The sequence below is a fragment of the Papio anubis genome, chromosome 17, assembly GCF_008728515.1.
Source record: "Papio anubis isolate 15944 chromosome 17, Panubis1.0, whole genome shotgun sequence".
NCBI classification, from domain to species: domain Eukaryota; kingdom Metazoa; phylum Chordata; class Mammalia; order Primates; family Cercopithecidae; genus Papio; species Papio anubis.
The window spans coordinates 49179858-49202433 of record NC_044992.1 but is presented as its reverse complement, the minus strand read 5'-3'; the positions used below and the strand labels follow the sequence as shown (position 1 = coordinate 49202433).

The window sequence follows — 22576 nt, the reverse complement described above, 5'->3', positions numbered from 1 at the left end:
CCGTCAGACAAGACGAATTCCGGCAGCGGAGAACGGGTGCGGACCGCGCAGCTCCCCCAGAGGTCGGCGGGGGAATGACGGCCACGACCTGGCCTGGGTGTGTGCAAGGTTCTAGACTCCCTGGACGCGGGCCGCTGGTTGTCCTGGTGTCTCTGAGGCCCAAATGTTCTCCCTCTAAAGGCGATCAGGGTACAGTAACTCTTCGTTTACTCAATCATTCATCCGTCGAATGTTTTCTGAGCATCTTCTCTGTCTGTGCCATGTGCAGGGCCATATACTGAGAGAAAGTGGACGAGTTAGATACGGTGGCTGCCCATCAGAACTCACGGTCTAGAGAAGCTAGATGTCTAACAATTACTGAGGTGCTGTGGGGCACAGCAAAATAGCATTTAACTTTGAGTCAGCAGACACTGAAGAGCTTGGGGGAAAGGGTGTCCTAGGGTAGAGGAAACATGGCTACAAGTCATGGCATTTTCTGGAACTATGAGAACTTGGGTTCAATATTGGTGGTAGAAAGGACCTAAATACTGGTACTCAAATTAAATCATTAAAAAAAAATAAAAGAAACAGATAATCAAAGGCTTTGTGTGGTAGGCCAAAGAGATCAAACTGACGGCAATGGAAAGCCATTGCCAATGAAGTGACATGATCAGTCCCTGAGGAAGGTCACTCTGGCAGAAGAGGCAAGACTGGACAGAGATGAAATTAGGGACCGATTAGGAGACTATTGCTGTATTCCAAGTTTTTTTTGTTTTTTTGTTTTTTTTTTCTGTTGCTTTGTTGTTGCCGTTTTTTGTTTTTAGGGACAGGGTCTTACTCTTTTCTCCATGCTGGAGTACACTGGTGTGCTCATAGCTCACTGTAGCCTCTAACTCCTGTGCTCAAGTGATCCTCCTGCCTCAGCCTCCCAAGTAGCTGGGACTACAGATGCATGCCACCATGCCCAGCCTATTCCAAGCTTTAAAAATATGATGAGCGCCTGAATCAGGATGGAAAAACGGAGATGGATTTGGGAAATATTTGGTAAGAGAATCAACAAAACTGAGCAACAAATTGGAAGCCAAGACTGAGGATGGTTTAATCCATTTAACAAGATACGGAATTTAGGAAAGATAATAATTACATCCAGCATTTGTTTTTTCTGTTGTTGAGGTGTAGGTAGACAATGAAAAGTTAAATTTAAATATGGTAAGCTTTGGGGATTTGTGAAACATACAAGAGATATCCAGTAGATAGTTGGATATGCAGCTGTGGAAGCTGAAGAAAGGTCTAGGTTGGAGATATGTAGAGTTGAGAGTCATCAACAGATGGAAGTAAAGCTGTGGGAATAAATGAGTTGCCTTAGAACATAAAGTGGGAAGATGGTGAGACAGGTTGGCTAGCATTAGACTGGACTATGAGCCACTGACAGGCAGGGCAGGTGGTCTGTAAGTCTTGTGCCCTCACAACCTAGCACAAAGTAGGCGTTTTGGAAAGGGCTATTGAGTGATTGGCTCAACGAATGACCCCTCCTTTCCAACCTAGTAAGCTTGTCCTATCCCTCCCTACTCAGTGGTCGCTGTGGTTTCAGTTCCCTCCACACTGGGATAGGCAGGGTAGGAGCATTGGCACAGGCTGTTTTCCTGGAAGAAACAGGTAAATCCTTTTAAAAATTCCTTTGCCCTCTTCTCATTTCAGCTACTCTTAGCTTTACATTGTAAAGCTACTCCTAATACTCCTCCAATTTAACCCCAGAAAGCTCCAATTCAATTCAGCTCCACAAATAGTGGCTTGGGTGAGGGAATAACAAGACAATTAAACTGTGCCCTTGTCCCCTGTGAGTTCTCAATCCAGACCGCATTCGGCAAGACAAGCGTGATGAGTAGAGAGTTTATATAAGAGGTAGGAGTAATGGGGACACAAGAGCAGGGACCTCACCCAGCGAGCTTCCTTATAAACTCCAGGGCAGGGTCTGGGGCGCCATGTGTCAGCTTTCCTAGGCTTAATGCTGAGATGGCACTCCCAGGCGGCTGACATGAAAGCAGCCTCGTAAAAGGGTCAGCGTCATTAGGGTGATGAACCAGTTGGTGTTTGGAGATCCGGAGTGGATGAAAGGCGCAGGGTGAAGACGCCCTGCGTTCCCCTGGCTTGATTGGGTAGGGCATCCAGAGAACGATGAAAGCTGGGGGAACTGGGCTCAAAGTGGCTCTTGCCTTTCCCGGGAAGAAGCTGTGAACACACTCCAAGGTCGGAAAGGTAGCAGTGGGGACTCTTTCCCTACAATCTTGGGTCACCTGGTCCCCACCCAACCCAGACGCCACGGAGCCTTTAAGGAAGACTCTCTAGGATTGGAAGTTGCTATGGCAACGAGGCTCTTGGAATACTGAAACCAATCAAGCCCTAGAGAGGCTACCACCCGTACACCTCCCTTCCCATCCACGGGTAAAGTGGCGCCGCCTACGCACAGGCACAGTCCCTGGGCTCCCGCCCCGGCGCGGAGACCACCCTGGACATCCGGGGGCGGGAGGCCGCTCTGGCCCCAAGCGGAGCCTCTCTCTGGTAGACGAGCCCGAGGGAGCCCTTCTGGGCGCGGCGCCGCTGAGCTGCTCTATGCTCCAACCGGAAGTGCTCTTCACCGCCGGCCTCCCACCCAGCTCTCTGGTCCCGGCGGTAAGATGGCGGCTGCCGCGGAGTGCGATGTGGTAATGGCGGCGACCGAGCCAGAGCTGCTCGACGACGCAGAGGCGAAGAGGTAACCGGGTAGCAGGGTAGTAGAGGAGGCAAGCTGCAGCTCCGTGGCTCAGGGAAACCCGTTCCTGCCATGATGCAGCCCCCAGCTGTTGAGGCGATGCCCCGCCCTACGCAAACACCCCCCCCAATCTGAGATCAAGGCCGGATGGACCCCCTGAAGGGGCGCTCTTGGGGGTCGGCCTTCCTCTCCCGCTTCCGCCTGGCGAAGGAGCTGAGGCATGGCCTTCTTCTCCAGCTGAGAGGACGATCGTCCTTATAGGAGAGCCCGAGTCTCGGAGGGCAATTTCGGAGGTCTGGTGCGAGGGGGGGAGCGGCGCGGCGTCGATGACGACTTCCTTACATCGCCCCTGACCCCCTCCTTTTCTTGTTAACTTCTGTGCATTGTTGCCTGTCTGCACTTTCCATCTCTAAAACCTTTGCTCTCCTCACCCCGTTTTCCCTTTCGATCACTAGTCTGGGTTCGAGGTGATTGTGTGTCTCCATAATTGACCTGGTTGCCCCCGGTTATCCCAGAAGTCAAAGATGATAGAGAAAAAGGGAAGAGCGAGGGGCTTATCTCGTGTTCTCTGTGTCAGACTCCTCTTCCCCTATCCTTCCTGGGTGATCTGTATCCCTCCCAGCACTGTTCTTTCTTAAGTTAAGCACCAAGGAAGAGGGCAACTGCTTGGGCGCTGTTGGCACTCCGAAGCAGCCGCAGTGGTTCGAGACTGCCAGTCGGACTAGCCAAGGGAGCTGCTGAGTGAGTGGTTTTCGAGAACGCTCTAGATTCTGGCAACAGTTAGGCCAGATTATTGGAAATGGGGTTGGGACAGAGTTGTGGGTAGTCATACGTGTTCTAATACTAAAGCAGAATTGACAAGAAGGTTCTAGAAGTTTGGAGCCCTTTCCTTATCAGCTGCAGGTTAATCTGACCCTTTTGTTCAAGATGTCTACAGTGCCCTCAGTCTCATTCCCACATACTTTATATTTTCATACCAAGCCCGTTATGTCTTCAGGCTGGGTAATTTGAGGTGGTGATGTAGAATTAGTTCATGAGATCTGAAATCAGGATTCTGAGATTTTTACTATCTGATGAGTTAGAAATATAAGAACGGAGGCCATGAATAGTTATCAAGCTTGAAGGTTGTTACCACAGCCAGTGTCTCAAGTTCCTGATCCGTTGGGAGCTGGGGGGCCTGACAAAGTGTAATAGGTCCCTGGGATATCAGAGAAGCCAGGACACCAGAGTCCAGTCTCTGTTCTTAATTTTGAGCTTTCATGTTGTTCCTGCTTCTTTCTAGATATTTAAAGTTAAGCATCATCAACCCTTATACATCATTAAAGAGCTGCAATGGGAAACAAAATTTCTCCCAGTGCAGACAGAGCTTAATTGTAGAGAGTTACTTGGATTTGGAAAGAGTTCAGTGTTCCTTTATATTATAAATAGGGATTTGGCCATAGGTAATTTATTTATTTATTTATTTTTAATTTTTTGAGACGGAGTCTCGCTCTGTCGCCCAGGCTGGAGTGTGGTGGCATGATCTCAGCTCACTGCAAGCTCCGCCTCCTGGGTTCACACCATTCTCCTGCCTCAGCCTCCCCAGTAGCTGGGACTACAGGCGCCCACCATGCCCGGCTAATTTTTTTTTTTTAATTTGTTTTTATTTATTTTTATTTTTAGTAGAGACGAGGTTTCACCGTGTTAGCCAGGATGGTCTCCATCTCCTGACCTCGTGATCCTCCTGCCTCGGCCTCCCAAAATGCTGGGATTACAGGCGTGAGCCACCGCACCAGGCTGGCCATAGGTAATTTTAAAAATTCATCCTACTCATTGTCAATCTCTGATGTAGAGTGTCCCTATTTTGGACTTCATTTCAAAACCTCCTATCTAAAGCAAATACATTTCTTCAATCACAGCCTTAGAGGATATTCTATCATAAAATTGGAGTAAATGAACCTGAAGACGCATAATAAAATAGGTTATGCTGTAATGTGACCACATCACACAAAACATGGTATTTTATAGCAGTACAACAAAATAAGGTAAACTACCTTATTACTTAAGTAGCCTGTAATCCCAGCACTTTGGGAGGCCGAGGCAGGTGGGTCAGCTGGGGTCAGGCATTTGAGACCAGCGTGGCCAACATGGCAGAACCCTGTCTCTATTAAAAATACAGAAATTAGCTGGGCGTGGTGGCACGCACATGTAATCCCAGTTACACAGGAGGCTGAGGCAGGAGAATTGCTTGAACTCAGGAGGTGGAGGTTGCAGTGAACTGAGATCATGCCATTGCACTCCAGCCTGGGTGACAGAGTGAGATTCCATCTCAAGAAAAAAAGTCGTTGATTGCAGAATGCAAATTATTTTATCTGTCACTAAGAAAATATAACTATAAATTAAACATGACAACATGCATTATCCCTGTAGTTCAAATAGTGAGAGAAAAAAATTAATTGAAAAAGGAAAAAGGCTGGGCGTGGTGGCTCATACCTGTAATCCCAGCACTTTGGGAGGCCAAGGCAGGTGGATCACCTGAGGTCAGGAGTTCGAAACCAGCGTGACTAATACAGTGAAACCCTGTCTCTACTAAAAATACAAAAAGTAGCCGGGCGTGGTGACGCACACCTGTAATCCCAGCTAGTCGGGAGGCTGAGGTGGGAGAATTGATTGAACCTAGGAGGTGGAGGTTGCGGTGAGGGGAGATCATGTCATTGCACTCCAGCCTTGGCAACAAGAGCAAAACTCCATCTCAAAAAAAAAAAACTTAAAAAAAGAAAAAAATGCATTCTTATCAGACTTTTATGTTTCTCATATATAGCACTCTTTTCGACAGAATTAAACATGTTTATTATATACCACTTTTGTGCACAAGTCAAAAGGAAAATAAGGCTGGGCGCCGTGGCTCACGCCTATAATCTCAGCATTTTTGGAGGTTGAGGTGGGCGGATCATGAGGTCTGGAGTTCAAGACCAGCCTGGCCGACATGGCGAAACCCCATCTCTACTAAAAATACAAAAAATAGCTGGGCGTGGTGGTGGGCGCCTGTAATCCCAGCTAATCGGGAGACTGAGGCAGGAGAGTCTCTTGAACCCGCCAGGAGGCGGAGGTTGCAGTGAGCCAAGGTCACACCACTGCACTCCAGCCTGGGCCACGTGGCGAGACTCTTATCTCAAAAAAAAAAAAAAAAGTTAAATAAACAAAAAAATTAGTTTAACTTTTTGCCATATCAGACATCCTTAGAAGAATAAACATTGGCCAGGCGTGGTGGCTCACGCCTGTAATCCCAGCACTTTGGGAGGCCGAAGCAGGCTGATCACCTGAGGTCGGGAGTTCGAGACCAGCCTGACCAACATGGAGAAACCCCATCTCTACTAGAAATAGAAAAAAAAAAAAAATAGCCACACGTGGTGGCACATGCTTGTAACCCCAGCTACTCGGAGGCTGAGGCAGGAGAATCACTTGAGCCCGGTAGGCGGAAGTTGTGGTGAGCCAAGATCACTCCATTCTCTCCAGCCTGGGCAACAAGAGCGAAACTCTGTCTCAAAAATAAATAAATAAATAAATAAACATTAGGCTCTGTTAGTATGAAAAAACCTTGTTTATGTATGATTTTTCCAGTGCTGAAAATGGGATGGAGATTTAGAAGCTTTTGGAGGGAGGTGGTTTTATGTTTTTCATGTTTCCTGGATTCCTCTTGTGTGGCCATAGCAGAGGGCAGTGATAGAGGCATCCCTTACAAATGCCCTTTTACTGTCTGGCTTGGTTACAGTTCTTTGGCCAAGTTCCTGCCTCTATTGTTATGGTCCCACTACCAGTTCATTTAGAGATACAAGTGTTAATGGGTCTCGGGTTGTTTTTGTGAGGTCCAGCAAGGAGTCCTTCCTTCCTTACGTCTTGGCTTAAGACATGTCCTGCTGCTGCTAAGTTGTCACAGTCCCACGGTGGGGGGTGGGCAAAATGAGAGGCGCTTTTAAGACGTTGGACTTCACGATTGCAGCATTTTAAATGGCTACATGTTTTATTTCCTTAGCTTTAGTGTTTCTAGAGAGAAAAGAGATAGATTTCAATTTTTTTGCATGTCACTCTGACAAAGTTCTGTTTCCCTTATTATAGCCAAGAAGCTAAAATAAGGCTAGGCTTAGTGGCTCACGCCTGTAATCCTAGCACTTTATGAGGTCAAGATGAGAGGATTGCTTGAGCCGAGTAGTTTGAGACCAGCCTGGGCAACATAGTGAGACTTAGTCGCTACAGAAACATTTAAGGTTGGGTGCGGTGGCTCACGCCTGTAATTCCAGCACTTTGGGAGGCTGAGGCCAGTGGATTGCTTGAGGCCAGGAGTTCGAGACCAACCTGGGCAACATAGTGAAACCCCCCCCATCTCTGTAAAAAAAATACAAAAATTAGCAGGGTGTGATGGTGCATACCTGTAGGCCCTGCTACTTGGGAGGCTGAGGTGAAAGTATCACCTGAGATGGGGGAGGTTGAGGCTGTGGTGAGTTGTGATCACACCACTGCACTCCATCCTGGGTGACAGAGTGAAACCCTGTCTCAAAAAAAAAAAAAAAAAGGGTTGGGGCTAAAATAAAAGATGTATTAGTTGGCACTCCAGAAGAGATCAGGATTCTGTGCATGAAGATTACTTCTCTTTGCTCACCAAAACAGGCAAAGCTCTTTATGAGCCAGACGGTTAAACTTCAGATGTTTCACATTTCAACTAACTTAAGCTTTATGTTTTCCTGTGAAGTTGCTGACTGCTTTACCTAATATGGGAATACCTGTCTTGAGTTAAGTATCTCTCATTATTATCTCCTGGGCTGGGAAACAGCTTGATCTCTATAGGGAGTCTTTCTTATGGTAAACTTGAGGGATTTCAAATTGTTTTTCTTTCTTTCTTCTTTTTTTTTTTTTGACAGAGTCTTGCTCTGTTGCCAGGCTGGAGTGCAGTGGTGTCATCTCAGCTCACTGCAACCTCTGCCTCCCAGGTTCAAGCGATTCTCCTGCCTCAGCCTCCTGACTAGCTAGGACTATAGGCACATGCTACCATGCCCAGCTAATTTTTATATTTTTAGTAGAGACGGAGTTTCACTGTGTTGGCCAGGATGTTCTCGATCTCTTAACCTCATGATCCACCTGCCTTGGCTTCCCAAAGTGCTGGGATTACAGGCGTGAGCCACTGCACCCGACCTCAAATTGTTTTTCAAAGAGAAAACACTTATGTGTCTCAACATATACCTAATGTGACTGGACAACAAGATCTAAAAGAATCAAGGGATCCATAGACTTAAGAGTCAGGACATCCTTACCTGATTCCTTGAGCTGATAAGCTTAACTTCTCTGTATGTTTTCCTGATGGGCACAAATAAGAGCAATTATTAGGCGCTTACTACCTAGGTATTGTAAACTCTTTGCTGTTAGGATTTTGCCTTTTATTTCTTTATTCACATTGTTAATGGGGACAACTGAACTCTGAATTCATGTCCCTGGTTTGCTGTAGTTGCTGTTTGTTTGCTGCAGCTTTGCATGGTGTTTTTAAGTTTGTGGCCTTACTTAACTGAAGAGCTTGTGGGCATGCCTCCCCTGCTTTCTTCCTTACCCGGTTTTAAATTCTTATGAATGTGTCCTTCTAATCTTCCTCTTGAAGTTTCAGAGCAAGCACCTAGACATTTCAGTAAGCCTCCAAACTGAGTGGGAATTTATCTTTGACCTGGATCCCAAATCAGTGAGAAACGTTTTTTTCCTTTTGCTATGCACTAAGTGTAGTCAGACATGAAGAAATGGGAGATGGGAGGAGAAATGGGTCATGGTTAAGAAAGAGATAAACCTAGGAATACAGAATTCTCAATACCGGCAAATTAATTGAACTCTGATACTAACAAGTTGCAAAGTAGATAATCATAATTGGAGCAAAGGTAGAGTACAGAGAAAGGTTCTCTCTCACTGCTTTATTTCAGATCCACATATTAATTAGTGCCAGAGAAACAAGAATTTTGAGAAAATATAGGGCCAAGTGAGTGGCAGTTGCCTTAGAGTCCAGTCCACTCCCAACAACCAGAACTCTGATTGGCTGAAAGCCCAGCCTTATTGTACATTCCAGCCAATCAGGGATTAGTTTAGTCTTTGAAGTTTATATTTTAAAGGTTTTGAAAAGCTGAGTACTGGGCACTTGAGTTTTCCTTCTTCAGGACTTTAGAAGATTGGAGAACAGTGGTCAGCAGTTGCCTAGTTGCCTTGTGGTCTGATGCAGAGTCCCACTGAGACCCATTTCTCCCTTACTGCACTAGTCTTTGGTCCCCTTTCTCCAGCGCTGAGTGATGTGGAAGTTACTTAGAGGTCGTTCCAGGTATTCTTTTAAACTTTCAGAAGTAAGAACAAAATTCAAGGTGCAGTTATCCCAACAACTTTTATTGGAGTGACACTGTTTTTTCTTCTCCCGTTCGGATCAAAATGGCAATTCCTATGTTTTACCCTCACCATTGGTAAGAATATGAGTGGTTGAGGCTTTTGAGAATGGTAATAGGAGGAATATATGACTCTCAGGTCTTATTCTGAGACCTGAAATTCTATTGGCATGTGACTTACAATTTGTGTGGGGAGGCGAGATTGTCAGATAAGCAGTGTTAACCATCTCTCCTGATTCTAATATTACTTTTGGAGAGAGTATGAGGGGCAAGCAGGACCCTCTCTTGTTTTTGGAGTTTCTGTCCTGAGAGTTCTTCCTTGGACAGTTTGCCCTGAGACAGTTAACCACCTGTTGAACTAAGGAACCAAGACAACTTTGAGAAGTAAAATACTAGTTGACAATCCAGGCTCCTCCCCACCCTAGTTCCCATCTCCACCCCACCCCACTCCACCCAAAAAGACTCATGAAGCAGCCTTTATATATATATTTTTTATATATATATATTTTTTTGAGACAGAGTTTCACTGTTGTTGCCCAGGCTGGAGTGCAGTGGTGCAATCTCGGCTCCCTGTAGCCTCCGCCTTCAAGGTTCAAGCAATTCTCCTGAGTCAGCTTCCCGAATAGCTGGGATTACAGGCATGCGCCACCATAGCCGGCTAATTTTGTTTTTTGTTTTTTTTGTAGAGACGGGGTTTCTTCATGTTGGTCAGTCTGGTCTCGAACTCCCAACCTCAGATGATCCGCCTGCCTTGGCCTCCCAAAGTGCTGAGATTACAGGCGTGAGCCACTGCAGCACCCGGCCTAGGAAGTAGCTCGCTCCTTCCTTCCTTCCTTCCTTCCTTCCTTCCTTCCTTCCTTCCTCACTCCCTCCCTTTCTTCCTTCCCTTTCTTTTTTTTTTTGTTTTTTTGTGATGGAGTCTCGCTCTGTTGCCGAGGCTGGAGTGTGCAATGGCACGATCTCGGCTCACTGTAATCTCCGCCTCCTGGGTTCAAGTGATCCTCTTGCCTCAGCTTCCTGAGTAACTGGGACTACAGTTGCATGCCACCACGCCCAGCTAATTTTTTGTGTTTTTAGTAGAGACGGGTTTCACCATGTTGGCCAGGATGGTCTTGATCTCATGACCTCAGGATCTGCCTGCCTCGGCCTCCCAAATTGCTGGGATTACAGGCGTGAGCCACCGTGCCAAGCCAAAGCAGCCTTTTCCTTAATTGTAGTTCCTCAGTTTTAAATTTTTGATGGGTGCTGGTGTTCCTATAGTGGGAGATGTCACAGAATAGGGAACCAAGGGATGGAAAATGGTGGGTTTGGGGATATGTTGTGAAAGCAAGCCTCTGGCTAATGCTGAAAAGCCAGTGACTTGTATCCTCAGAATGGTTTCAGAGAAGCATGTTTCTCAGAGGTAGCTTCATTATTGGGTCTCCTCTCCCCAGGGATAAGTGAAGGTTAGTTAGATGTAATAGATGGTGACACCTCTCATTTAAGGATCTAAAATAAATTTGAAACACTGTTGAGACAAACATTTCCAAGTGAATATCTTTCTACTTGCAGTGATGGGATTTCTGTAGGGCTTGAATTGGTTGCTTGCGTTTTCTTCCTTACTGAATACGGCGTAGCCAGCTGCACAGCCAGGCACAGCTTGCTGCCTGGTGTCTGTCCCTGCCTGAACAGTAGGGAGTGCTGCTGCTTTGTGTAGACAGTCTGCGACTCCTCTGGTGCATTTTGAGTCCCCTCTGACTCTGTTAAGGCTTCCGCTTGAATGTCCACCCAGAGGACAATTTGAACTGGTGTGTTAAGGAATTTTATTCATCTTTTACCTTCTCTCTTTTTTAGCGGGGATGTAGAGGGTTGTTCCCGTTGTGCTTTAAAGTGAAAACTATCTATTCTGTAGGAAATTGGGTAAAGAAAGCTGAGTAGCAGATAGCTTTGCTAAAAAGTAGCAGTTGGATAGCGCTCACCTTCTGTTTTTTTCTGAATGAAGCACCTAGCATAAGTACCTTGCAATATTTGTAGAATTATTCCAAGTCATGTATCTGTGGCCAGGCGCGATGGCTCACGCCTTTAATCCCAGCACTTTGGAAGGCTGAGATGGGCGGATCACTTGAGGTCAGGAGTTTGAAGACCAACGTGGCCAACATGGCAAGACCTCATCTCTACTAAAAAATACAAAAATTAGCCAGGCATGGTGGTGGGGCCCTGTAATCCCAGCTACTCAGGAGACTGAGGCAGGAGAATCCCTTGAGCCTGGGAGGCCGAGGTTGCAGTGAACTGAGATCACACCACGGCACTTCAGCCTAGGTGACAAGAGTGAGAGTGAGAGTCTATCTCAAAAAATGTATATCTATGTATATATCTATACCTGTGACTTCCGCTTATCTATGTGAAATTTATATTGACATTTCACTCCTAGAATAGTTGAATTTTTTTTTTTTTTTTTTTTTTTGAGATGGAGTCTTACTCTGTTGCCCAGGCTGGATTGCAGTGGCACAATCTAGGCTCACTGCAACCTCCGTCTCCTGGGTTCAAGTAGTAATTCTCCTGCCTCAGCCTCCCTAGTAGCTGGGATTACAGGCACCCGCTATCATGCCTGGCTAATTTTTGTATTTTTGTGGAGGCTGGGGTTTCACCATGTTGCCCAGGCTGGTCTTGAACTCCTGACCTCAGGTGATCCACCCGCCTTGGCCTCCCAAAGTGCTGGGATTACGACTTTGTTTCACCCTTGCCCAGCCTAGATTTTTTTGAGATCGAGCAATGCTAGGCTGGAGGCTGCTCATCAGCCTGGCCTCGGTTCACGCCACCAGCTCAAGTAGCTGGGACTGCAGGCTTCACCACACCATCACTAGCATTTTTGTATTTTAGTAGAGACGGGTTTCACTGTGGTCTCGACTCCTGACCTTGTGATCACCCTCCTTGGCCTCCCAAAGTGTTGTATTCTCACAGGATGGAGCCACCGCCGCCTTCAGCCTTTTTTTTTTTTTTTTTTTAAAAGAAACTTTTGTTGGCTGTGGCTCACGCCTGTAATCCCAACATTTTGGGAGGCCGAGGTGGGTGGATCACTTGAGGTTGGTAGTTCGAGACCAGCCTAACCAACATGGAGAATCCCCATATCTACTAAAAATACAAAATTAGCCAGGTGTGGTGGCACATGCCTGTAATCCCAGCTACTCAGGAGGCTGAGGCAGGAGAATCACTTGAACCCGGGAGTCAGAGGTTGCATTGAGCCGAGATCACGCCATTGCACTCCAGCCTGGGCAACAGGAGCAAAACTCCGTCTCAAAACAAAAAAAAAAGCAGTTTTTTTCTGGCCAGGTGTGGTGGCACATGCCTGTAATCTTAGCACTTTGGGAGGCTGAGGCGGTGGATCGCCTGAGCTCAAGAATTTGAGACCAGCCTGGGCAACATAGTGAAACCCCATCTCTACTAAAATACAAAAAATTAGCCAGGCATGGTGGCGCGTGCCTGTAGTCCCAGCTACTAAGGAGGCTGAGGCATGAGAATCGCTTGAACCTGGGAGGTGAAGGTTGCAATGAGCCGAGATCCCACCACTGCACTCCGGCCTGGACAATAGAATGAGACTGTCTCCAAAAAAAAAGAAACTAAATGACTTGCTTTTGGTAAGATGGACTAGAAGTTAGGCTCCTGGGCTCCTTTTACTTTATTCTGTCATGAAGGTCAGGGAGAGTGCAACATGAAACAGGCCCTGTGACATGCCATTAGGGACAAGAGGTCTCCGACCGTGGGAAGGAGGAAAGAATTTCTACTCTGACTGGCCAAGATCCCGTGAATTCTGAAGGGTGGAGGGCATTTCTAGATCAGCAGGCAACTAGTAAATTTGACTGAATAAAATAAATGGGGCATCACAATCATAGAGTAAGGCGACATTTGGGGAGTGGTAAATATAAGAGGAATGCATAAGGGGCATTGACTCATTCGCAGTATAAAGTATTATTATTAATAACTTAAAGGAAAAGAAAAATATATTTTTCTTTTCCTTTTTTTTTTTTTTTGAGACAGAGTCTCGCTCTGTTGCCCAGGCTGGAGTGCAGTGGCGATCTCAGTTCACTGCAAGCTCCACCTCCTAGGTTCACGCTATTCTCCTGCCTCAGCCTCCTGAGTAGCTGGGACTGGAACTACAGGCGCCTGCCACCATGCCTGGCTAATTTTTTTTTCGTACTTTTAGTAGAGACGTGGTTTCATCGTGTTAACCAGGATGGTCGTGATCTCCTGACCTTGTGATCCACCTGCCTCAGCGTCCCAGGTAGCTGGGATTACAGGTGCGCGCCACCATGCCAGGCTAATTTTTGTATTTTTAGTAGAGATGGGGTTTCACTGTATTGGTCAGGCTGGTCTCGAACTCCTGACCTTGTGATCCGTCTGCCTCAGACTCCCAAAGTGCTGGGATTACAGGCGTGAGCCACCACATCCTGCCAAGAAAGGTATCTTTTTCTAAAAAATTTCTCAGTGCCAATAAAATACTCTCCAAAATCAAAGGCCACTAAACACTCCTCTGCTTTGCCAAAATAAATCATTTTATCTTCAGTTGTAATTTCAACAAAACTGAATTTTTTTTTCTTCCACTTCAGGAATAACAGAATACATCAAGAAAATGAAAACAAAACCTTATTTAGACTGCTGCACCTGTTTTGATTTAAGCTATTATTAATGCTTTTGGAAGAGCTTAACTTTATTAAAAATATTATTCTAGCCAAATACTTGAAATAAAAGCAGTGTGGCAGCCATGTTCAGTGGCTCGTGTCTGTAATTCCAGCACTTTGGGAGGCTGAGGCTGGAGGATTGCTTGAGCCCAGGAATTTGAGACCAGACTGGGCAATGAAGTGAAATCCCATCTTGACAAAAAAATAAAAAATTTAGCCAGGCACGGTGGTGTGTTCCTATAGTCCCAGGTACGCAGGAGGCTGAGGCAGAAGGGTTGCTTGAGCCCAGGAGGTCGAGGCTGCAGCAAACCATGTTCACCCCACTGTACTGCAGCCTGGGTGACAGAGTGAGACCCTGCCTTTAAAAAAAAACAAAACCAGGCCGGGCACAGTGGCTCACGCCTGTAATCCCAGCACTTTGGGAGGCCGAGGCGAGTGGATCACGAGTTCAGGAGATCGAGACCATCCTGGCTAACATGATGAAACCCCATCTCTACTAAAAATACAAAAAAATCAGCCGGTCATGGTGGTGGGCACCTGTAGTCCCAGCTACTCGGGAGGCTGAGGCAGGAGAATGGCATGAACCTGGGAGGCAGAGCTTGCAGTGAGCTGAGATCGCACCACTGCACTCCAGCCTGGGTGACAGTCAGACTCTGTCTCAAAAAATAAACAAAATAAAAATAAATAAATAAATAAATAAGCTCTTTTCTCAAAAAAAAAAAAAAAAAAAATTGTCCGGGCGTGGTAGCATGTGCCTGTAATCCCAAGCTACTTGGGAGGCTGAGGTGGGAGAATTGCTTGAACAATCCCAAGCTACTTGGGAGGCTGAGGTGGGAGAATTGCTTGAACCCGGGAGGTGGAGGTTGCAGTGAGCTGAGATTGCGCCACTGCACTCCAGCCTGGGTGACAGAGCGAGACTTTGTCTCAAAAAAAAAAAAAAGAAAAACAAAATCAAACCACAATGTGGTGTGCTTTTTGTCATACAAAATTGGAATCCACATTTCCTAGGTTACAAATGTTGCAGAATAATGAAACCATGCTAGTCTGTTTTTCATGCAGTGAGGTGGGATACATTTTAAAATGATGAAGAATCTCATCCCTGTTTTAATAATCTGCAAATATGTGATATGTCAAGCAATTCCAGAGAGAACCCAGCCATGTTAATGACATTTTTAAAACTACCACACAATTAATTCTGCATTAGTGGAGGCTGACTAAAGTTTCCGATTGCTGCTTTAATTGTTAAAAGTTAGACTAGTTGGCCCAACACAGAGATCTTGCTTAAGTGTTCAACTTGGAAGTACTTAGAGAGAAAATGGAAATTTTTATAGGGCACCTAATTTGGGGCATGTTGCAATGTCAACTACGATGTTTTAATGTGTTTTTAATTCAGTTGAGCTGTAAATGTGCAAAGTTGGCTAACAATCATAAGCCCAAGTTGTCTGATGTAATCACATGATGCTGAGCCCTGCTAAGACCTGTGTGATATCAAATGATTCCCTTGGCAGTGTTTGTTGGAGTAATTAGTGTCAGCAATGAATGAATACTGAATTCAAAGAGAGATAATGTAACTGCATGTGTAAAGGATATACAGATTTTAACCAACATTTATTGTAGAAGAGCAAGTTTTCAAAGTTGCAGTTTTCTTACTGGTGGGTGGTTTTGTTTTTTTTTGAGACAGAGTCTTGCCCTGTCACTCAGGCTAGAGCGCAGTGGTACAATCACAGCTCATTGCAGCCTCAACCTCCTGGGCTCAAGCAATCCTCCCATCTTAGCCTCCCAAGTAGCTGGGACTACAGACATGCACCACCATGCCCAGCTAATTTTTAAATTTTTGTAGAGACAGAGTCTCCCTGTGTTTTCCAGGCTGTTCTCAAACTCCTGCGCTCAAGCAGTCTTCCTGTCTTTGTCTCCCAAAGTGCTGGGATTACAGGCGTGAGACATTGTGCCCAGCAAGGTTATTTTTGAAAAACAAAGACATACATTTTAAAATAGCAAAGGAGACCACGAATGAGATGTCTTCTCTGAAGGCCAGGCCGTCCAGTGCTGATCCTGTTGTGGGAGATCCTCCACGCATCCAAAGAGGACAGATTTTTTTGGAAAACCTTTTGGTAGCTGTTTGCACACAACTGTATTACTGTCAGTTGAAATGAAAAGACTGGGTTGGTGGAGGTGGAGTCCTTCCCAGCATCTCTTGGTGAATCAGAGCTGTGAAGCTTATTCTGCTTAGAAGTTGATGCAAGGGGCCGGGCGCGGTGGCTCACGCCTGTAATCTCAGCACTTTGGGAGGCCGAGACGGGTGGATCATGAGGTCAGGAGATCGAGACCATCCTGGCTAACACGGTGAAACCCCGTCTCTACTAAAAAATGCAAAAAACTAGCCGGGCGCGTTGGCGGGCGCCTGTAGTCCCAGCTACTTGGGAGGCTGAGGCAGGAGAATGGTGTAAACCCGGGAGGCGGAGCTCGCAGTGAGCTGAGATCCGGCCACTGCACTCCAGCCTGGACGACAGAGCGAGACTCCGTCTCAAAAAAAAAAAAAAAGAAGTTGATGCAAGGATTTGGTGGGAGAACTGGATAAATTAGTTTTAATCTAAAAGCCTTGATACTAACAGGATGTAGGGGAAAATATAAACTTCTAGGACTTAGGAGACCTGTGCAGCCATCTTGGGTGCCTCACTAGCTCTTCCTCTGTTGAAGGATAGGTGAAATTATTGCCATAACCACCTCAGAAGTCCATTTGAAAATCTTAGGCTGGGTGTAGTGGCTCACGCCTGTAATCCCAGCACTTTGGGAGGCCAAGGCGGGCGGATCACGAGGTCAGGAGATCGAGACCATCCTGGCTAACATGGTGAAACCCAGTCTCTACTAAAAATACAAAAAATTAGCCAGGCGCACTGGCAAGCACCTGTAATCCCCAGCTACCGTGCTGAGTGCGGAGAATCGCTGAACCAGGAGAGGCAGCAGAGGCTGGCAGGAGTCGAGATCGCCACTGCACTCCAGCCTGGCCACAGAGCCAGACCTTACTCCGCAAAAAAAGGGCCGGGCGCTGCGGCTCAAGCCTGTAATCCCAGCATCTTTGGGGAGGTCGAGAGGCGGATCACAGGTCAGAGACGAGACCATCCTGGCTAACAGGGCGTAAACCCCGCCTCTATTAAGAAATACAAAAACTAGCCGCATGAGGTGGCCTGTAGTCCCAGCTACCGAGGCTGAGGCCGGAGAATGGCGTGAACCCGGGAGGAGGAGCTTGCAGTGAGCTGAGATCCGGCCACTGCACTCCAGCCTGGGCGACAGAGCGAGACTCCGTCTCAAAAAAAAAAAAAGAAGAAGAAAAGAAAATCTTGGCTAGGCGTGGTGGCTGACGCCTATAATCCTAGCACTTTGAGAGGCCTAGGCAGGCAGATAATTTGCAGTCAGGAGTTTGAGACCAGTCTGGCCAACGTGATGAAACCCATCTCTACTAAAAATATAAAAATTAGCTGGGCATGGTGGCACATGCCTGTAATCCCAGCTACTTAGGAGGCTAAGGTGAGAGAGCACTTAAACCCAGCAGGCAGAGGCTGCAGTGAGCCGAATTCATGCTACTGCACTCCAGCCTGGGCCAAAGAGCGAGACTCCATCAAAAAAAAAAAAAAAATTCAAAATCTTCATTGGAAATGCTTTGAAAATCTGAAACAACACTACAAATATATTGTAGTTGTTAATAGTACCATCAGATCAGTTATGGCCAAATCTATATTTTGCTGTGGTATTATATTGAAGAGTTTAATCTGAATTTAATTTTATAGCCACAGAAAATAATCTGTAGTTTAGTGCATTGGGAATCCTTTTTTTTTTTTTTTTTTAATTGGTCTAGGTGAAGCCAGTTAATCCTAATTCTTCTTTTCTCAGTACTGGTGTGTTTCAGTAGGTACATGTTATAACCTCACTTGCTTATCAGATGAATTGACCCTGGCAGTGAGTGAGTGACAGATGCCACCACCAGACTGCCCTCAATTCCAGTGTTAACCTGCTCTTCTTCTTTTCCAGTCCCACGCCTTTGACATCTCATCCTTCAGTCCCTTTGCTGTAAAGGCAACTTGAACAAGCTTCAGCCCTTTCTCAGACTTCCAGGGCAGGACTTGAATGGATTTTACCCTGGAATTGTTCCTGATGCAGCCTTGTTCAGTTCTTGCTGCTGCCATGCTGGATTCCAAAGATCCACTCTTTCCTCGACTGGTCTCACAGGGTCAGGCCCATCGATTATTGTGTATTTGGTCGGGAGGTTCAAAATGAAGGAGGGACTCCAGTCCACTTTGGGCATTGGACCTGGAGGCAAAAAATCAGCGTTCAGTCTAAAAGCACTAAGTGCCCATTGTTTAGGCAGCTGTTAATCAGCCACGTTTCTATGAAAATAAGTCCTTTTCATGAGGCAATTGTGTGGGAATAGCTAATTCTGGCCTGATGCTGTGCAGTGTGAGGTTAAAAACATGGCAACTTGTCACAACACAATTCTTCTTGTTCTTTTTGCTGTGGGCTGACTCTACATTACTTGCTTTGTTTGCTCTAGAATGGAATCTACTCACCATTTACTAAAATGAAATGCATTTCTTTGGGGAGGCAAAGTCCAGTTCACTAGGTCTTGCATCTTAAAGAGAAAGGAGCCCTGCTTCCTCTTTGACTAATTGTTAGGAATGTCGTTTAGCTTATTTAAATACCGATTTTGGTTCTGGGGTTAAATATTATATGCCGGGGGTCTTAGTTTAAACAAATTTATACGTATTGTCTATGTCTTACATATATTGTCCATGTCTTATTCCTCGTAGTACAGATTGATTTTCAAAATAGTTAGCAGTAAGTGGAGGCAAGCATTAGAGAGAAAGCTTGGCATAGTAGAAAGTGCACAAGCTTTGTATTCTGACAAATGTGGGTAACGTCCTGACCTGACCTCAGGCAAGTTATTTAACCCCCAGGCCTTATTTCCTCCTTTGAAAAATGGGAATAATGATGTTCACCAGACTCTGTTTTATAGAGGATGATGTATGGAAAGTACCTGGCCTCAGTAATTATTAGTAACCATCCACCAAAATAATCCTTTGCATTTTTTCTAGAAGCCAGTCCTGAACTCCCCGACCTCCATAGGGGTAGTGTTTCAGGAAAGAGGAGGCTAGGGGCACCTTTCAGCAGCCCTGTACATTATTTCACTTTTGATTAACAGGCTTTATACTGCTGACAGTGTCTCCCCAGGTACCTAGATGTCTTGGTTTTCCTCAGAGATTTGCATATTCTTAGCCACTAGCCAACTGAAGAAGAGGCTAGATCTCTGCTAGAGTTTGGGCCTAATGTCTTATTTTGGAATTTGCTACTCCATTTCTTCACAGCAGTTTGACTAATCGAAATCCAGTTTAGGCAAGTCCTTTGTTCGAATCCCTTAACATGTCTGCTGTTAAAGGATAGGCCCCTCAGAGTTTTTATAAGCACTTTGCTTAATTTAGAGTTACAGGGTGGTGTATACTGTGTAGTAGGATTTCAGTTGGTCCTTTAAATCTTGGAATTGGGGGATCTTTCTTGAAGATTTTTAATAGCAGATGGCCTCTTTTCAGCATCGTGATAGTTGGTATAAACAGTTACTCAAGCAGATTTATATCCATCACATTTCAAATCTGTCAGCATTTATAGGTCATTCCCATTTTCCTTCTCCTTTCTTCTAGCAGCCTTTTCATATTAGTAGGGCTTGCCAGGACAGTGATGGAGAAGAATGGAGAGGGAGGATCACCTCAATAAAAGGAGGGCGGCTTTGCTAGTTTGTAGTTTAAAATACATAAGTAAATCACAAATCTCCCTAATGCAGATAACCATAGACTCAAGCTGTAAATTGCTATACCATCGCCAGGGTTTAAGAACTAGGACTTTTGCCCCCACGTCAAGAAAGATGCTTTCTTTCCCGTTGAAACAGGATCATAACAAAAATGATCAGGTACTTAGTTAATGTTGCAGTAATCATTTCAGTAAAGAATTATCTTTATCACTTGAGAGTGGAGTGATTTTGAGTATCTTGATAGAGGTTAAAACATTGTTGGTCATGTCTGATTTGATTCTAGGTACTTGCTCAGGAATCTAATTCCCCAATTATATAACATTGTTCCTTTAGGAAAGTGTACTTTGTCTAATGGCATAGTTTCAAAAAATAGATCTTAGAGGTAGGGAAAAAATTCTGCTATAACCCAGTTGTTGAATATATAAGGTACTGGAGGGAGTGCAAAGAGGGCAGCAAGTACCCACATAGATGTGATGGGAGGAGGGAACACCAGTAGATGGGTGTTCCTTATAGTATGGCACTGGCAGCCTATACCTCATATATCCCTGTCATCGATGGTCTTAGTCTCTGCTGTCACTCAACTCTGTTCCTGTCTTAAACACCAACATGCTATGCTTTTAACTCTTTTGCCACCTGCCTTTGCTCTGCTTGTTCTTTCAGTGACAAATGCATGAGCCACTTTTCAGAAGATGAAATTATTAAAACTCTTGAGGATATGACCTATTTCACATTGAGAAATAAGTTACCCCTGAATGGAGTAACCTTTTTCCTGTAAGTTTGCAAAAGAGGCAGCAGTTGTGACACTGGAAGGAGAAAGAAAAATTCCTTGCCCTGAGGGAATGTCTAAATTTGTCTGTCCTGCGGGAGGATGACTGTAGGCAGAAATAGTGAGGTGAGGCAAGAACGTAAGAGGGGTTTTCTTGATTTAGTTTGAATGTATCTAACTGACAAAAAGGAGCATCTGAAGAACTTGGATTCTTTCATTGGCACCTCCTTTTGGTCCATTGGCCTATTGAACAAATCTATAAATTCCTTCAAGTATCACACTAACTTTCAGCTCAATGTGCTGCGGGCTCTAGACCAAAGATTGCTCCTGTAAGATTACAGAGGTTATTCCCTTTGTACAGTAACATAATTCTTTTTCTCTTTCATTTTCAGGGAAGCAGAGACTTTCAAGGAACAAGGAAATGCATACTATGCCAAGAAAGATTACAATGAAGCTTATAATTATTATACAAAAGCCATAGGTAAGAAAGACTTGATACTTATGCTAGAAAACATTTACTTGCCAAATATTATTAAAAGTAGCTGCCAGTCGTGGTGGCTCACGCCTGTAATCCCAGCACTTTGGGAGGCTGAAGCAGGCAGATCACTTTAGATCAGGAGTTTGAGACCAGTCTGACCAACATGATGAAACCCTGTCTCTACTAAAAATACAAAAATTAACTGGGCCTGGTGGCGGGCACCTGTAATCCCAGCTACTTGGGAGGCTGAGGCAGGAGAATTGCCCAAACTTGGGAAGTGGAGGTTGCAGTGAGCCAAGACTGTGCCACTGCACTCCAGCCTGGGCAACAAAGCAAGACTTCATCTCAAAAAGATAAAAAAATAGGCCAGACACAGTGGCTGACGCCTATAATCCCAGCACTTAGGGAGGCCAAGGTGGGGCGAATCACCAAAAGTCAGGAGTTCGAGACCAGCCTGGCTAACATGGTAAAATCCCATCTCTACAAAATACAAAAATTAGCTGGGTGTGGTGGCGCGTGCCTGTAATCCCAGCTACTAGGGAGGCTGAGGCAGGAGAATTGCTTGAACCCGGGAAGGTGGAGGTTGCAGTGAGCCAAGATTGCGCCATTGCACTCCAGCCTGGGGGACGACCAAAGAACTCCATCTCAAAAATTAAAAAATAAAAAAAGTTGCTTCTCTCTGAGAAGTAGCCTTTTGCCTAATGGGTTGATAACTATTACTGTATGAACTCCTTCAGGCTTGATTTCATGAATGGGCCGGACGTGGTGACTCACGCCTATAATCCCAGCATTTTGGGAGGCCGAGGCTGTCGGATCACCTGAGATCAGTTCTTCTCTTCTAATTTGCTTACCCCAACTCAACATGCACATTTCTTTTCAGCCTGGTGAACATGGTGAAACCCCGTCTCTACTAAAAATACAAAAATTAGCTAGGTGTGGCGGGCGCTTGTAATCCCAGCTACTGGGGAGGCTAGGGCAGGAGAATTGCTTGAACCTTGGAGGCAGAAGCTGTAGTGAGCTGAGATCATGCCACTGCACTCCAGCGTGGGCAATGAGAGCGAATCTCCATCTCAAAAAAAAATCTCATGAATGATAACTTTTTTCTTTTTCTTTTTCTTTTTAACTCTTTAAATTTTTAAAATAGAGACAGGGTCTTACCATGTTGCCCCGGGTGGTCTCAAACTCCTGGACTCAAGCGATCCTCCTGCCTTGGCCTCCCAAAGTGCTGGAATTACAGGCATGAGCCACCACGCCCAGATGTGATAACTTCTAACTGGGGTGGGTAGTTTTTCTTTTGACAAATTAAAGGCAATTCCAGAAACAATGTTATGGCAAAACAGTACCCACCTAAATGCATTTCAGCCATTGCCAATTCATTTACTACCTCAGAAAATGGCCTTTGTACAAAAAAGAAGTCTTAGTTATCTCCATGTTTAATTTGCCAGCATATTTTAATCCCATGTCAGCATTCTTCTCACCTAATTTGCTTACCCAAACTCAACACGCACATTTCATTTTAATGTCTCATTGTACAAAACACAGTTCATTAAGATTAATAAGCTGCCTCTCCCCTCAAAAGATAATCACTGCGCTTTAAAGCTGTACCTTGTTTTGTTTTAAAACTGATCTTATCATTGCTGCTGTCCATTTGCACAAGCAGTCAGAAATTTGGATGTAGACTTTTATTTATTTTGGGAACAGTGTCATTGTCACCCAGGCTGGAGTGTAGTGGCACAATCTCGGCTCACTGCCAGCTTCATCTCCTAGTTTCAAGT

The 22576-nt window shown here is 45.3% G+C and overlaps 1 protein-coding gene across 9 annotated transcripts in view; it reads left to right on the top strand.

Moving 5' to 3' along the window:
- Positions 1-2423: 2423 nt before the first annotated feature.
- Positions 2424-22576, top strand: part of DNAJC7 (DnaJ heat shock protein family (Hsp40) member C7) — a 44440-nt gene continuing 24287 nt past the window's right edge. Inside the window, exons 1-3 of one of the 9 annotated variants that reach the window (XM_021929180.2) lie at positions 2630-2731; positions 17790-17988; positions 20716-20804. Coding sequence is in view for 6 of the 9 variants with exons in the window: in XM_021929178.2 (XP_021784870.1) it covers positions 20228-20328; positions 20716-20804 (190 nt within the window). In the remaining 3 variants the exon portion in view is untranslated. Of the gene's footprint in view, positions 2732-2911; positions 3022-4495; positions 4515-7925; positions 9051-17789; positions 17989-18048; positions 20329-20715; positions 20805-22576 lie in introns of those variants that run through there. The other 8 variants (XM_003913055.5, XM_021929176.2, XM_021929182.2 and 5 more) reach the window with 8 other exon arrangements.